Source organism: Mus musculus, chromosome 4 (assembly GCF_000001635.26).
Source record: "Mus musculus strain C57BL/6J chromosome 4, GRCm38.p6 C57BL/6J".
Taxonomy (NCBI): domain Eukaryota; kingdom Metazoa; phylum Chordata; class Mammalia; order Rodentia; family Muridae; genus Mus; species Mus musculus.
Window position 1 is genome coordinate 112,071,766 of NC_000070.6, and position 14,469 is coordinate 112,086,234.

At 36.5% G+C, this 14,469-nt stretch overlaps 1 protein-coding gene across 3 annotated transcripts in view; it reads left to right on the forward strand.

The window, feature by feature from the left end:
• The first annotated feature begins 250 nt into the window (after positions 1 to 250).
• The window catches only part of Skint4 (selection and upkeep of intraepithelial T cells 4), a 96,061-nt gene continuing 81,842 nt past the window's right edge, over positions 251 to 14,469 (forward strand). For 2 of the 3 annotated variants that reach the window (NM_178786.4, NM_001357339.1), the window contains exon 1: positions 9,705 to 9,953. In NM_178786.4, the coding sequence (NP_848901.2) occupies positions 9,935 to 9,953 (19 nt within the window). In that variant the 5' untranslated portion in view covers positions 9,705 to 9,934. Of the gene's footprint in view, positions 324 to 981; positions 1,173 to 9,704; positions 9,954 to 14,469 lie in introns of those variants that run through there. The other variant, NM_001347180.1, reaches the window with a different exon arrangement.

The window sequence follows — 14,469 nt, forward strand, 5'->3', positions numbered from 1 at the left end:
TCTATTCTCATAGAGGCTTATAGGATGAAGAGGATAATTTTTTTGTTAGCCTTGATCTCCTTAATTTTTTACTATATATTTTCTTTATTTACATTTCAAATTCTATCCCCTTTCCTGGTTTTCCCTCCAGAAACCCCCTATCCTAACCCCCCTCCCACTGCTCACCAACTCACCCACTCCTGCTTCTCTGTCCTGGCATTCCCCTACACTGGAGCATCAAGTCTTCACAGGACCAAGGGCTTCTTTTCCCACTGATGTCCTACAAGGCCATCCTCTGCTACTTATGAGGCTGGAGCCATGGATCCCTCCATGTGTACACTTTGGTTTGTGCTTTAGTCCCTGGAAGCTCTTGGGAAAGTGGATAATTTTAATCTTTCTATTTTGAAATAGATTTGGATATAAAGAAGTATCAAACAATAACCATTACTGGTTTTTGTTTTCCATAATTTCTGTCTATATTTGGTCGTTTTAATAGTCTATGGCCTCTAATACAAGAAATTCACTAAAGTTTCTTATGGACATTTTAGAGGAAAGGTTGCAGAAGTCTTGACCAGGTTCTTATTTTAAAAGTTCCCCATCTTTTTAATAAGAAAACAAATTATTTTCCAAGTGTCTCTTGTATCCTGATCCCACTACATGACTGAATATAGCAGAGCTTTCAGCAGTAGAAGATAATTGATAAAAAGAAATTTAAAATTAGAGAGCCTTGGTGAGAAAAAAAGTAAATGTCACTTATAATGGCAATCTCTAAACCTATTACTGTTAATATAGGCAAGAAATCCCCTTGGTATTTTCAGCATTAGCATGTGTGTAAGGAACATGCCTTATATCAGATATCATCATGAGCCAAACGTATCATGTTGGAACAGGTCTACTGAAAATAGCAGAGAGCTCCTGAGTGATACAGTGTGTGCTGCTAGTGCATGAGCTCGTGGGCTTGTAGACTGGATAAAAATAGCCATCTTACTGTTTTCTTTAAAGGAATGCTGATTTGAGATTGACAAGAAAAAACACCATCTCAGTGGATATCAGTTGAATTTCTGAAAGAGTATCGTTTCTGATCTAGAGGAGTTGTTGATGACTAATGTTGAAGAAGCTTCGCTAAACAACCTGAAGGCACTGAAACATTTTCAAGAACCAGAAAAAAATTCTCTGTGAAGTCTGGAGCTCAAGTAAGTGATCTGGGTGTGTATGATGGTTGGAGACAAGGGTATTTCCTGCTTCTAAGAATTTCACAACTTGAGAATATTTTTTCTTTACAGAGTGATTATATGTTGGGACTTAGAAATCTGACAGGCAATGAAGTCCTTAAAAAGAGAAGATTTGCTTTCATATTTCATTATAAGATGGCTGATAGGATCCATTATGCCCTGAGATTCAGGAACAAACATATGTCTACAATCTCCCCCTTTCTCTGTTCTCTAAAAATTTTACATACTGATCATATTTACTCCCCTGGCCCAACTGATCCAGGATCCACCCCTCTTCCTGTCTCTACCTGACTTTGGGTCCTTTTCTATAAAACAACAACAATATCAAGTACAGTTTGTGCTGACTTTCATCTGAGTATTTTCCATTCACCATGTAGGGCCACACCCTGAAAGGACTCTCAGGAGTTATAAATTGCCTGGGGAAAGTAAAGAAAACTCTGTTGTGTCACTGTTAAAGATTTGAAAGTCATCAGTGTATGTATCTTCAGTTTCTAGTAGTCTACTCCTAAAATTTAAGTTGCAACATCAATAACCAACTAAGAGATCACAACAAATATTTTATGTTTATTTAAAGTACTATTTGTGAAGGGATTTGTTGAGATATAGCTCACATACAATGAACTCTGCTTGATATTTAGGGAAATTAATTTGTAAACTTTTAAATATATATGTATAGTCATGAAAATGTCATTGCATTGCTTATAAAAATATCTATCCGAGACTTCCAAAACTGTCCTTGTGGACTTTGGGGCACTCCTTCTTCCGTTCTCTATTGATAGAAAATTACTAATTCACTTTTACCATTATTTACATTTTTAGAGTCATATATTTGTGGTCATAACATGCAATCATCTTTGTCTAATTTAATTCAGCCAAATTCTGTAGAGATCAGTGTCTGACATTTATAAAAATAGCTCATTATTTTTTTATTAATGCATATATTATTGGGTTAGCTATAACTTGTTTGTCTATTCTATTGTCAGTCCTATTTGAGTTATTCCTAGTCATCAGGGTTTTTGTTGTTGTTGTTGTTATTTTTTGTTGTTGTTGTTGTTTTGACCAAGGCAACTCATTAATCTGAGCTAGCTTACAAGTTCAGACGTTCAGTCCATTATCATCAAGGCAGGACCATGGCAGCATCTAGGCAGGCATGGTGTAGGAGGAGATGAGAGTTCGACATTTTCATCTGAAGGCTGCTAGAAGACACGCTCCCATGAGGCTAGGCAGAGGGTCTTTTTATTATTATTAAATATTAATTATTATTATTATTATATTTTCTTCATTTACATTAAAAATGCTATCTCCTTTCCTAGATTCCTTTCCAAATATCCCCTATGCCTTCCCTCCTCCCCCTGCTCCCCAAACCACCCACTCCTGCTTCCTGGCCCTGGCATTTCCCTATACTGGGGCATAGGATCTTCACAAGACCAAGGGCCTCTCCTCCCATTGATGGACAACAAGGCAATCCTCTGCTACATATGCAACTAGAGACATGAACTCTGGGGAACCTGGTTAGTTCATATTTTTGTTCCTCCTAAGGGCTGGAGACCCCTTCAGCTCCTTGGGTACTTTCTCTAGCTCCTTCATTGGGGGCCCTGTGTTCCATCCAATAGATGACTGTGAGAATTCACTTCTGTACTTGCCAAGCACTGTCAGAGCTTCTCAGGAGACAGATATATCAGGCTCCTATCAGCAAAATCTTGTTTGCATATGCAGTAGTGTCTGGGTTGTGTGGTTGTTTATGGGATGGATCCCCAGGTAGGGCAGTCCCTGGATGGTCCTTCCTTTCTTTTTAGCTCCAAACTTTGTCTCAGTAACTCCTTCCATGGGTATTTTGTTCCCCATTCTAAGAACAACGAAATATCCACATTTTAATCTTCCTACTTCTTGAGTTTAATGTGTTTTGCAAATTATATCTTGGGCAATCTAAGTTTCTGGGCTAATATCCACTTATCAGTGAGTGCATATCATGTGAGTTCTTTTGTGATTGGTTACCTCACTCAAGATGATATCCTCCAAATCCATCCATTTGTCTAAGAATTTCATAAATTCATTGTTTTTAATAGCTGCGAAATACTCCATTGTGTAAATGTACCACATTTTATGTATCCATTCCTCTGTTGAGGGACATCTGGCTTCTTTCCAGCTTCTGGCTATTATAAATATGGCTGCTATGAACATATTGGAACATGTGTTGTTTTACATGTTGGAGCATCTTCTGGGTATATGCCCATGAGTGGTATAGCTGGGTCCTCAGGTAGAACTATGTTCAATTTTCTGAGGAACCACCAAACTGATTTCCAGAGTGGTTGTACCAGCTTACAATCCCACCAACAATGGAGGAATGTTCCTCTTTCTCTACATCCTTGCCAGCATCTGATGTCACCTGAATTTTTGGTCTTAGCCAACCTGACTGGTGTCAGGTAGAATCTCAGGGTTGTTTTGATCTGTATTTCCCTGATGATTAAGGATGTTGAACATTTTTTAGGTGCTTCTCAGCCATTCTGTATTCCTCAGTCGAGAATTCTTTGTTTAGCACTGTACTCCAGTTTATTAATAGGGTTGTTTAATTTTTTGGAGTCCAACTTCTTGTGTTCTTTATATATATTGGATATTAGCCCCCTATTGGATTTCAATTGGCAAAGATCTTTTCCTAGTCTGTTGGTTGCCTTTTGATCTTATTGACAGTGTCTTTTGTCTTACAGAAGTTTGCAATTTTATGAGGTTCCATATGTTAATTCTTGATCTTACAGCACAAGCCATTGGTGTTCTGTTCAGGAGTCTTACCCCTGTGCCCATATCTTTGGGGCTCTCCCCTACTCTCTCCTCTATAAGTTTTAGTGTCTCAGGTTTTATGTGGAGTTCTTTCATCCACTTAGACTTAAGCATCGTACAAGGAGATAAGAATGGATCAATTCACATTCTTCTACATGCTAAATGCCAGTAGACTCAGCACCACTTGTTGAAGATGTTGTTTCTTTCTGCTAGATGGTTTTAGCTCCCTTGTCAAAGATCAAGTAACCATAGGTGTGTGGGTTTATTTCTGGGTCTTCAATTCTATCCCATTGATCTATGTGTATGTCACTGTACCAGTACCATGCAGATTTTTACAATAGCTCTGTAGTACAGCTTGAGATCAGGGATTGTGATTCCACCAGAGGTTCTTTTATTTTTGAGAATAGATTTTGCTATCCAAGGTTTTTCTTATTCCAGATGAATTTGCCAATTGTCCTTTCTAACTCTGTGAAGAATTGAGTTGATATTTTGATGGGAATTGCACTGAATCTGAAGATTGCTTTCGTCAAGATAGCTATTTTGAATATAATAATCCTGCCAATCCATGAGCATGGGAGAGCTTTCCATATTCTGAGATCTTCATTGATCTCTTTCTTTAGAGAATTGAAATTCTTATCATACAGGTCTTTCACTTGCTTTGTTAGAGTCACACCAAGATATTTTATATTATTTGTGACTATTTTGAAGGTTGTTATTTTCCTAATTTCTTTCTCAGCCTGTTTATCCTTTGTGTAGAGAAAGGCCACTAATTTGTTTGAGTTAATTTTATATCCAGCTACTGCACTGAATTTTTATTTATTTTTATCAGGTTTAGGAGTTCTCTGTGGAATTTTTGGACACACACACACACACACACACACACACACACACACACACATATATATATATGCAAATATTGATGTTTTGACTTCTTCCTTTCCAATTTAAATTTCCTTCATCTCCTTTTGTTGTCTAATTGCCCTGGCTAGGACTTCAAGTACTACATTAAATAGGTAGGGAGAGAGTAGGCAGCCTTGTCTAGTCCCTGACTTTAGTGGGATTGCTTTGAGTTTCTCTCCATTTAGTTTGATGTCGACTACTGGTTTGCTGTATATTGCTTTTATTATGTTTAGGTATGGGCCTTGAATTCCTGATCTTTCTAAGACTTTTATCATGAAGGGGTGTTGGACTTTGTCAAATGCTTTTTCAGCATCTAACAAGATGATCATGTGGTTTTTGTCTTTGAGTTTGTTTATATAGTGGATTATGTTGATGGATTTCTGTATATAAACCATCCTTGATCATGATGGATGATCATTTTGATGTGTTCTTGGTTTCAGTTTTCAAGAATTTTATTGAGTATTTTTGCATCAATATACATAAGGGAAATCAGTCTGAAGTTCTCTTTCTTTGTTGGGTCTTTGGTTAAGTATCAGAGTAATTGTGGCATCACAGACGAATTGTGTAGAGTACCTTCTGTTTCTATTTTGTAGAATAGTTTGAGAAGTATTGGAGTTAGGTCTTCACTGAAGGTCTGATAGATCTCTGCACTAAACCCATCTGGGCCTGGGCTTTTTTTTTTTTTTTTTTTTTTAGTTGTGAGACTATTAATGACTGTTTCTATTTCTTTAGGGGATATGGGACTGTTTAGATCTTTAATCTTATCCTGATTATACCTTGGTATCTGGTATCTGTCTAGAAAATTTTCCATTTCATTCAGGTTTGTCAGGTTTTCCAGTTTTGTTGAGTATAGGCTTTTGTAGAAGTATCTTATGATGTTTTGGATTTGCTCATATTCTGTTGTTATATCTCCCTTTTCATGTCTGATTTTGTTAATTAGGATACTGTCCCTTTGCCCTCTAGTTAGTCTGGCTAGATATTTATCTTTCTTGTTAATTTTCTTAAAGAACAAGCTCCTGGTTTGATTGATCCTTTGCATACCTCTTTTTGTTTTTACTTGGTTTATTTCAGCTCTGAGTTTGATTATTTCCTGCCATCTACTCCTCTTGGGTGAATTTGCTTCTTTTTGTTGTAAAGCTTTTAGGTGTGCTGTCAAGCTGGTAGTGTATGCCCTCTCTAGTTTCTTTTTGGAGGCACTCAGAGCTATGAGTTTTCCTCTTAGGACTGCTTTCATTGTGTCCCACAAGTTTGAGTATGTTGTGCCTTCATTTTCATTTAACTCTAAAAAGTCTTTAATTTATTTCATTATTTCTTCCTTGACCAAGTTATCCTTGAGTAAAATACTGTTCAGCTTCCATGTGTATGTGGGTTTTCTATTATTTTTGTTGTTATTGAAGATCAGCCTTAGTCCGTGTCTATCTGATAGGGTGAATGAGATCATTTCAATATTTTTGTATCTGCTGAGTCCTGTTTGGTGACCAATTATATGGTCAGTTTTGGAAAAGGTAGTATGAGGTGCTGAGAAGAAAGTATATTCTTTTGTTTAAGGATGAAATATTCTATAGATATCGGTTAAATCCATTTGTTTCATAACTTCTGTTAGTTTCACCATGTCTCTGTTTAGTTTCTGTTTCCTGGATCTGTCTATTGATGAGAGTGGGGTGTTGAAGTCTCCCACTATTATTGTGTGAGGAGTAATGTGTGCTTTGAGTTTTAGCAACGTTTCTTTAATGAATGTGGATGCCCTTGCATTTGGAGCATAGATGTTCAGAATTGAGAGTTCATCTTGGTAAATTTTACCTTTGATGAGTATGAAGTCCCCTTCCTTATCTTTTTTTGAGAACTTTAGGTTGAAAGATGATTTTATTCGATATTAGAATGGCTACTCCAACTTGTTTCTTCAGACTATTTGCTTGGAAAATTGTGTCCCAGCATTTTACTCTAAGTAGTGTCTGCCTTTTTTTGTTGAGGTGGGTTTCCTGTATGCATCAAAAAGTTGGGTCCTATTTAAGCAACCAGTCTGGTAGTCTATGTCTTTTTATTGGGAACTGAGTCCATTGATAGTAAGAGATATTAAGGAAAAGTTGGTGTTGCTTCCTGTTATTTTTGTTGTTAGAGTTGGAATTCTGTGAATGTAGCTATGTTCTTTAAGTTTGTTGAAAGATTACTTGCTTTTTCTTGAGCTTTGTTTCCCTCATTGTGTTGAAGTTTTCCCTTTATTATCCTTTGAAGGGCTGGATTTGTGGAAAGATATTGTTTAAATTTGGTTTTGTCATGGAATACCATAGTTTCTCCATCTATATTAATTGAGAGATTTGATGGGTATAGTAGACTAGGATGGCATTTGTGTTCTCTTAGCATCTGTACGAGATCTTCTAGGATCTTTGGGCTTTCGTAGTCTCTGGGGAAAAGTCAGGTGTAATTCTGATAGGTCTGCCTTTATATGTTACTTGACCTTTTTCCCTTACTGCTTTTAATATTCTTTCTTTGTTTTGTGCATTTGGTGTTTTGATTAGTATGTGATGGGAGGAATTTCTTTTCTGGTCCAAACTATTTGGAGTTCTGTAGGCTTCTTGTATGTTCATGGACATTTCTTTTTTTAGGTTGGGGAAGATTTTGTCTATAATTTTGTTGAAGATATTTACTGACTCTTTAAGTTGGAAATCTTCCTTCTCGTCTATACCTATTATTTTTGGGTTTGGTCTTCTCATTGTGTCCTGGATTTCCTAAATGTTTTGAGTTAAGATCGTTTGCATTTCACATTTTCTTTGATTGTTTTGTCAATGTTTTCTATGGCATCTTCTGCACCTGATATCTATCCTCTATCTCTTTTATTCTGTTGGTTATGCTTGCATCATCGTCTCCTGACTTCTTTTATAGGTTTTCTATTTTCAGAGTGGTCTCCCTTTGTGTTTTCCTTATTATTTCTACTTCCATTTTTATATCCTGGATAGTTTTATTTAATTCTTTCACCTGATTGGATGCATTCTCCTGTATTTCTTTAAGGGAGTTATTTATTTCCTTCTTAAAGTCCTCCATTATCATCATGAGAAGTGACTTCAAATCCATATCTTGCTTGCTTTTCTGGTGTGATGGTGTATCCAGGACTTGCTATGGTGAGAGAGTTTGGTTCTGTTTATGCCAAGTAACCTTGGTTTCTATTGCTTCTGTTCTTATTCTTGCCTCCTTATTATCTCAAGTATTCCCTGCCCTCGATACATCTGATTAGAACCTGTCCTTCCTTCAATCCAGGTTGAGTCAAAACTCCTCAGATTCCAGCTTTCTCTGTGATCCTGTGATTCCAGGATCCTGTGAACCTGACATTCTGGGTATGTCAGAGTTCTTGGCAGTCAAGCTTCCTCTGAGACCCTGAGATCCTGGTGTGACCAAGCTCTTGGTATCCTTGGGTCCTGGAATCCTAAGATCTTGGGTGTGTTATAGCTTCTGGAAGTGGTATCTCCTTTGGGGACCGTGGTGCTGTCTGCTGTGTTCAAAACCAAGGTATACCAGCACCTACCAGAAGGAACCGGAGCAACTGGTCAGGCAAGGCTCCTGTGTCTTTGCTCTTGCTGCCACAGGCCCGTAAAGATTGTTTTGGAACAGATGTTGAGAAAACACCTACATTAGATGGCTCCGTAGAGAAGACTATGTGGTTCTGTCCTGATTAATTATTAATGTAAGAGATTTCAGAATGCTCTGAGTGATGCACCTTGGGCATGCAGTAAGAAACCATGTGTAAGGAGCCATAAAATCCTGGGCAGGAACCAGTTTTCCCTCCAAGGTTTCTGCTTTAGTTCTTGTGTCTACTTTCCTGCTGTGTTTGAATTTTTGTTACTGTTTCCATTAGTGATGAAGAGTGACCTGATCTGTAACTGAAATAAATGCTTTCCACTCATATTGCATCTAGTTGTGGTGTTTTATCAAAAAATAAAAATGTTTCTTCTTACCTTATTTTGAAATAAAGGACACAAAGTTGATAGATTAGGGAAGGGGAATGGATTTGGGAAGAATTGAGGGTCAGTATGATCAAACTACTTTGTATAAAAATCTCAAAATATTACTAATATATATCATAAAACATTTACATATGTATATTTATCACCACCTCCAGGGGGATGGTAGATGTACATATAGTTATGCCATATTTTTTAGATATAATTATTCATACACTGAAATATATTTTATATGTATATGCACATTCATGTAAGATCTCTGCAAAATATTCTAAAATATATTTATGCTCATAGTTTTCATATGCATTCCTATTTATAGCATATATGTAAGAATGCCATCTATATTAAATTTTAATATAGATATGCATATATCTATATTTTAAAAGAATTGAAAGGATACATTTTCTCAAGTTTTATAACATTTCCTAAAGCTCACCTCTTGTTGTTTTTGCCATCCTTTCTCCCAGTCAAGCTACTGCAAATTACAAGGAATATGTAAAATTGACTATTTCTTTTGTGTCTTCAAGACATAGTTGCTCTGTCTGCCTGGGTAACTACTGTGCTCCGTTGCTTACCTGGACTAACTGGTTGTTTTGTTTTGGGATTATTGTCATTTATTCTCAACTGTATGAAACTTTCTTGACAGTCTCATCAGAACTTAAGGCCATTTACTTGTGTTTCTACAACTATCTCTCATTTATATTTATAGGTTTAGCATTCAAAATGCATTCATTATAGCTTTTCATTCAGCACAGAGTATATGACAGGTATGGGTCAGACCTGGTTTTGCTTTGTCCCTGGGTGGAGCAAGTCTTTCTAGTACTTGAGTAATACTAGATAAAGTCACTGAGGCAAACAAATATTTCATTTGTGGGTTGATAAGACCAACACTGTAGAAATTTCCCTGGAAAAGAGATCTAAGCATCAGACTTATAGAATCACATAGCCAGAGTTTCATGATAGGAGAGTGGTGTTGGTAGTTTTCCTGAGCTCCATCTAACTCTGGTATGATTAGTGGCTTCAGGAAAACTTTTGAAGCACTATCAAAACCACAAATAACTCAACTGATGCTTTTATAGGAACAACAGTGCTGAGATGGGATCAATAGGCTCAGGTAAGTAAGGGGATTTCAGAAGCTTTTAGGATTTGGTTCTCTTTTCAGAGATCATTTTTGTTTCTTAGGCATTTTTTCTTCATTGTGCCTCAAGCAAGGAATACATTCTCCTACAAACAAGTTCTGAGGACTTAGATAGAAGTATATTTAAAAATTGGGTTGAAAATTTTCTAGGTGAGTTGGTGTTCCTATTGCTCCATTGGGGTTTGTGCCTGGCTACAGGAGATGGCCTCTTCAGATTCCATATCTTCAATGCTGTGAGTCAAAGCTAAAGACATTCTTATTGATTCATGGGTACCTGCCTTATTCTGAGTCTCCGTTTCTTCCTTGAGATGTCACCTATATCACCACTCCCACTAGCTGTAGGTGTCCATTCATTCTCATGGCCATGTGGTCATCCCTCTTGTACCTCCCTACACTAGACCCCCTACCCTCATTCCCCATCCCCTCCCCAACCCAGTTTCCTTCTTCCATCTGCCTTTTATGACTATTTTATTCTCCCTTCTAAATGAGATTCAAGCATCCTCATTTATGCCTTTCTTCTTGTTTAGCTTCTTTGAGTCTGTGGAGTGTAGCATGAGTACTTATTAGTGAGCACTTACTTATGCATGTCATTTTGGGTTACCTCACTCAGGATGACATTTCCAAGATCTATTCACTTGACTGCAAAATTCATGATGTGTTTGTTTTTAATCTCTTGAGTTTTGATCTTAGCCATTCTGACATGTATAAGATGGAACTTCAGAGTTGTTTTGATCTGCATTTCCCTAATGACTAATGACTTTGAACATGGAATTCAGAATGATGAAGAGTTAGTGCCTTCTGGTGGAAAAACATTCAGTCTTTCTTTGTGGGTCAGTTGAAGATCATTCTATAGCATTTGAATCTTAGCAGATACTGAGTTCATATTATGGACTGTTTTATCTATATCTATATCATCTATCTATATCTATATATCAAATCTTTCTATATCTATAATCTATATCTATCTATATCTGTATCTATGAATGACTATTTTTTCCTCAGCCACATAATACTAATATTTGTGCCTATCACATGTGTTCTTAACTAGAATAACATCTCTATTGTATCTAGTTGTGATAAACAAAGTAAGTGAGAAAGAATATATGAAATGCCTCTCTCAAGTTTTTTAAATCTTAATTTCTAAAACAGGCCAACACAAAAGCAGAAATACTTCATGTTCTCCATCATATCTGGAAGTTTAAAAGTTGATTTCCTAGAAATACTGGATGTGTTAATGTAGAAGGGGGGAAATTTCTCAGAGGTTCCACCTGGAACCACAGACAACTAATGACTCCTGGGAAAAGGAGACTTAGCTTCTCCCAAGTATGAGACCTCTTATTAGTTGTCCAGTGCACAGGAGTCAGCTTTGAAACATACACACACAAACAAGAAAAAATGATTCAGCAGGATGTGTTTTTATATATTTGTGCATACATACAAATATATATACATATATCTCCACTCACATATATTCATACAAATGTACATTTTTCATATTATTGTTGTTACAATAATAATGTTGTTATTGGGTATAGTTCTTTTGGTTTCTACTTGGTTGATTTCATCCCTGAGTTTGATTATTTCCTGCCATCTACTTCTCTTGGGTGTATTTGCTTATTTCTGTTCTAGAGCTTTCAGGTGTGTTAAGTTGCTAGTGTAAGCTCTCTTCAGTTTCTTTGTGGAGGCACTTAGAGGTATAAGTTTTCTTCTTAGCACTGCTTTCATTGTGTCACATAAGTTTTGATATGATCTGTCTCCATTTTCATTAAATTCTAAAAAGTCTTTAAGTTCTTTATTTCTTCCTTGACCAAGTTATCATTGAGTAGAGCATTATTCAGCATCCATATGTATGTGTGCTTTCTGGTTTTTGTTTTTGTTTTTGTTTTTGTTTTTTTTTAATTTAAGACCAGTCAATATGTAATGATTTAGTAGGGTACATGGAAATGGGATTGTTTCAATTTTCTTGTATCTCCTGAGGCATGTTTTATGACCAATTATATGGACAGTTTTGGAAAAGATACTGTAAGGTGCTGAGAAGAAGGTATATTCTTTTGCTTTAGGAAAAAATGTTCTATAAATATCTGTTAGATCCATTTGGTTCATAAGTTCTGTTAGTTTCACAGTATCTCTGTTTAGTTTCTGTTTCCATGATCTGCCCATTCATGAGAGTGGAGTGTTGAAGTCTCTCACTATTATTGTGTGCTTTGAGTTTTAGTAAAGTTTCTTTTGTGAATGTGGGTGCCCTTGCATTTGGAGCATATATGTTCAGCATTGAGAGTTCATCTTGGCAGATTTTTCCTTTGACCTGCATAAGGTGTCCTTCCTTATCTTTTTTGATAACTTTTGGTTGAAAGTTGATGTTATTTGATATTAGAATAACTTCAGCTTGTTTCTTGGGATCATTTGCTTAGAAAAGTATTTCAATCTTTTACTCTGAGATAGTGTCTGTCTTTGTCACTGAGATGCGTTTCGTGTATGCAGCAAAATATGGGGTCCTGTTTATGTATCAAGTCTGTTAGTTCATGTCTTTTTGGGGGGAATTGAGTCTATTGATGTTAAGAGATATTAAGGAAAAGTGATTGTTACTTCCTGTTATTTTTGTTGTTAGAGGTGGAATTATGTTTGTGTGGCTATCTTCTTTTGGGTTTGTTGAAAGATCACTTTCCTGCTTTTTCTACAGTGTAGTTTCTCTCTTTCTGTTGGTGTTTTCCATATATTATCTTTTGGAGAGCTGGATTTATGGAAAGATATTTTGTAAATTTGTTTTTGTCATGGAATATCTTGTTTTCTTCAGTCATGGTAATTGAGCGTTTTGCTGGGTACAATAGCCTGGGTTGGCATTTGTGTTCCTTTTGGGTCTGTATGAAATCTGTCCAGCATCTTCTAGTTTTCACAGTCTCTGGTGAGAAGTCTGGTATCATTCTGATAGGTCTGCCTTTATATGTTACTTGACCATATTACCTTACTGCTTTTAAGATTCTTTCTTGGTCTTGTGAATTTGGTGTTTTGATTACTATGTGACAGGAGAAATTTATTTGCTAGTGAAGTCTATTTGGAGTCCTGTAGGCTTCTTGTATGTTCATGGGCATCTCTTTATTTAGGTCAGGGAAGTTTTCTTCTATAATTTTGTTGAAGATATTTACTGGCCCTTTAAGTTGGGAATCTTTGCTCTCTTCTATATCTATTATCCTAAGGTTTTGTTTTCTCATTGTGTCCTGGATTTCCTGAATGTTTTGGGTTAGGAGTTTTTTGCCTTTTGCATTTTCTTTTAGTGTTGTGTCAATGTTTTCTATGGTATCTTCTGCATCTGAGATTCTCTCTTCTATCTCTTGTATTTTGTTGGTGGTGCTTGCATCTCTGACTCCTGATCTCTTTCCTAGGTTTTATAATTCCAGTGTTGTCTCCGTTTGTGATTTCTTTATTATTTCTTTTCTTCATATTTAGATCTTGGATCATTTTGTTCATTTCCTTTGCCTGTTTTATTATGTTTTCCTGTAATTCTTTAAGGGATTTTTGTGTTGTCTCTTTAAGGGCTTCTAGCTGTTTACCTGTCTTCTCCTGTATTATTTTTAGTGAACTTACTTATGTCCTTCTTATCACCATCATGAGAAATTATTTTAGATCTGAATCTTGCTTTTCCAGTGTAATATTCTATCCAGGACTTTCTATTGTGAGAGAATTGGGTTCTGATGATGCCAAGTAAACTTGGTTTATGTTCCTTATGCTCGTATGCTTTCCTCCCTTTATCTGATTATCTCTAGTGCTACCTGCCCTCTCTATATCTGACTGGAGCCTGTCCTTCCTGTTTTCCTGTTTGTGTCAGAACTCCTCAGAGTTCAGCTGTCTCTGTGATCCTGTGATTCTGGAGTCCTGTGATCAGGAGTTTTGAGATCCTGAGTCTGTCAGAGCTTCTGGGAGTCAGGCTATTTCTGGGACCCTGAGATCTGGTGTGAGCAAGCTCCTGTGATCCTTCAATCATAAGATCCTGTGATCCTGTGGTCCTGTCTGTGTTAGAGTGCCTGGAAGTGGAGATTCCTTTGGGTTTTATGGGACTGGCTATGGAGTTTGTGCCCAATGTCTACTCAAGGCACCAGCCCAGACCAGAAGGATGTTCGATTTTCAATTCTCTATTAACCTAGTATCTAGCATGTTGCCTGTGTGGTAGAAAATTATCCCATTTGATTGCTTTATTAAAGGCCAAAATACTAGGTAACTGATACAAAGTCCTCACGTTTGTCTATGACAGTTTATTTTTTTCCTTAAATCTTTACTAACCATGAGGTTCCCAAAATATTTATCTAATCATGAGGTCTACATGAGATTAACAAAGAAAGTATGTACCCTTTGAAAAGGACAACATTATTACCCTAATATTGTAAGAGTAAATCTGTTTCATAATTTTTCTGTAATTAAATGTAGCTAAATTTTACAGACAGTTACACTACAGGACCTCTGTTCGGCAGTTTTATAACCTTGTCTGGAGTGACAGTAG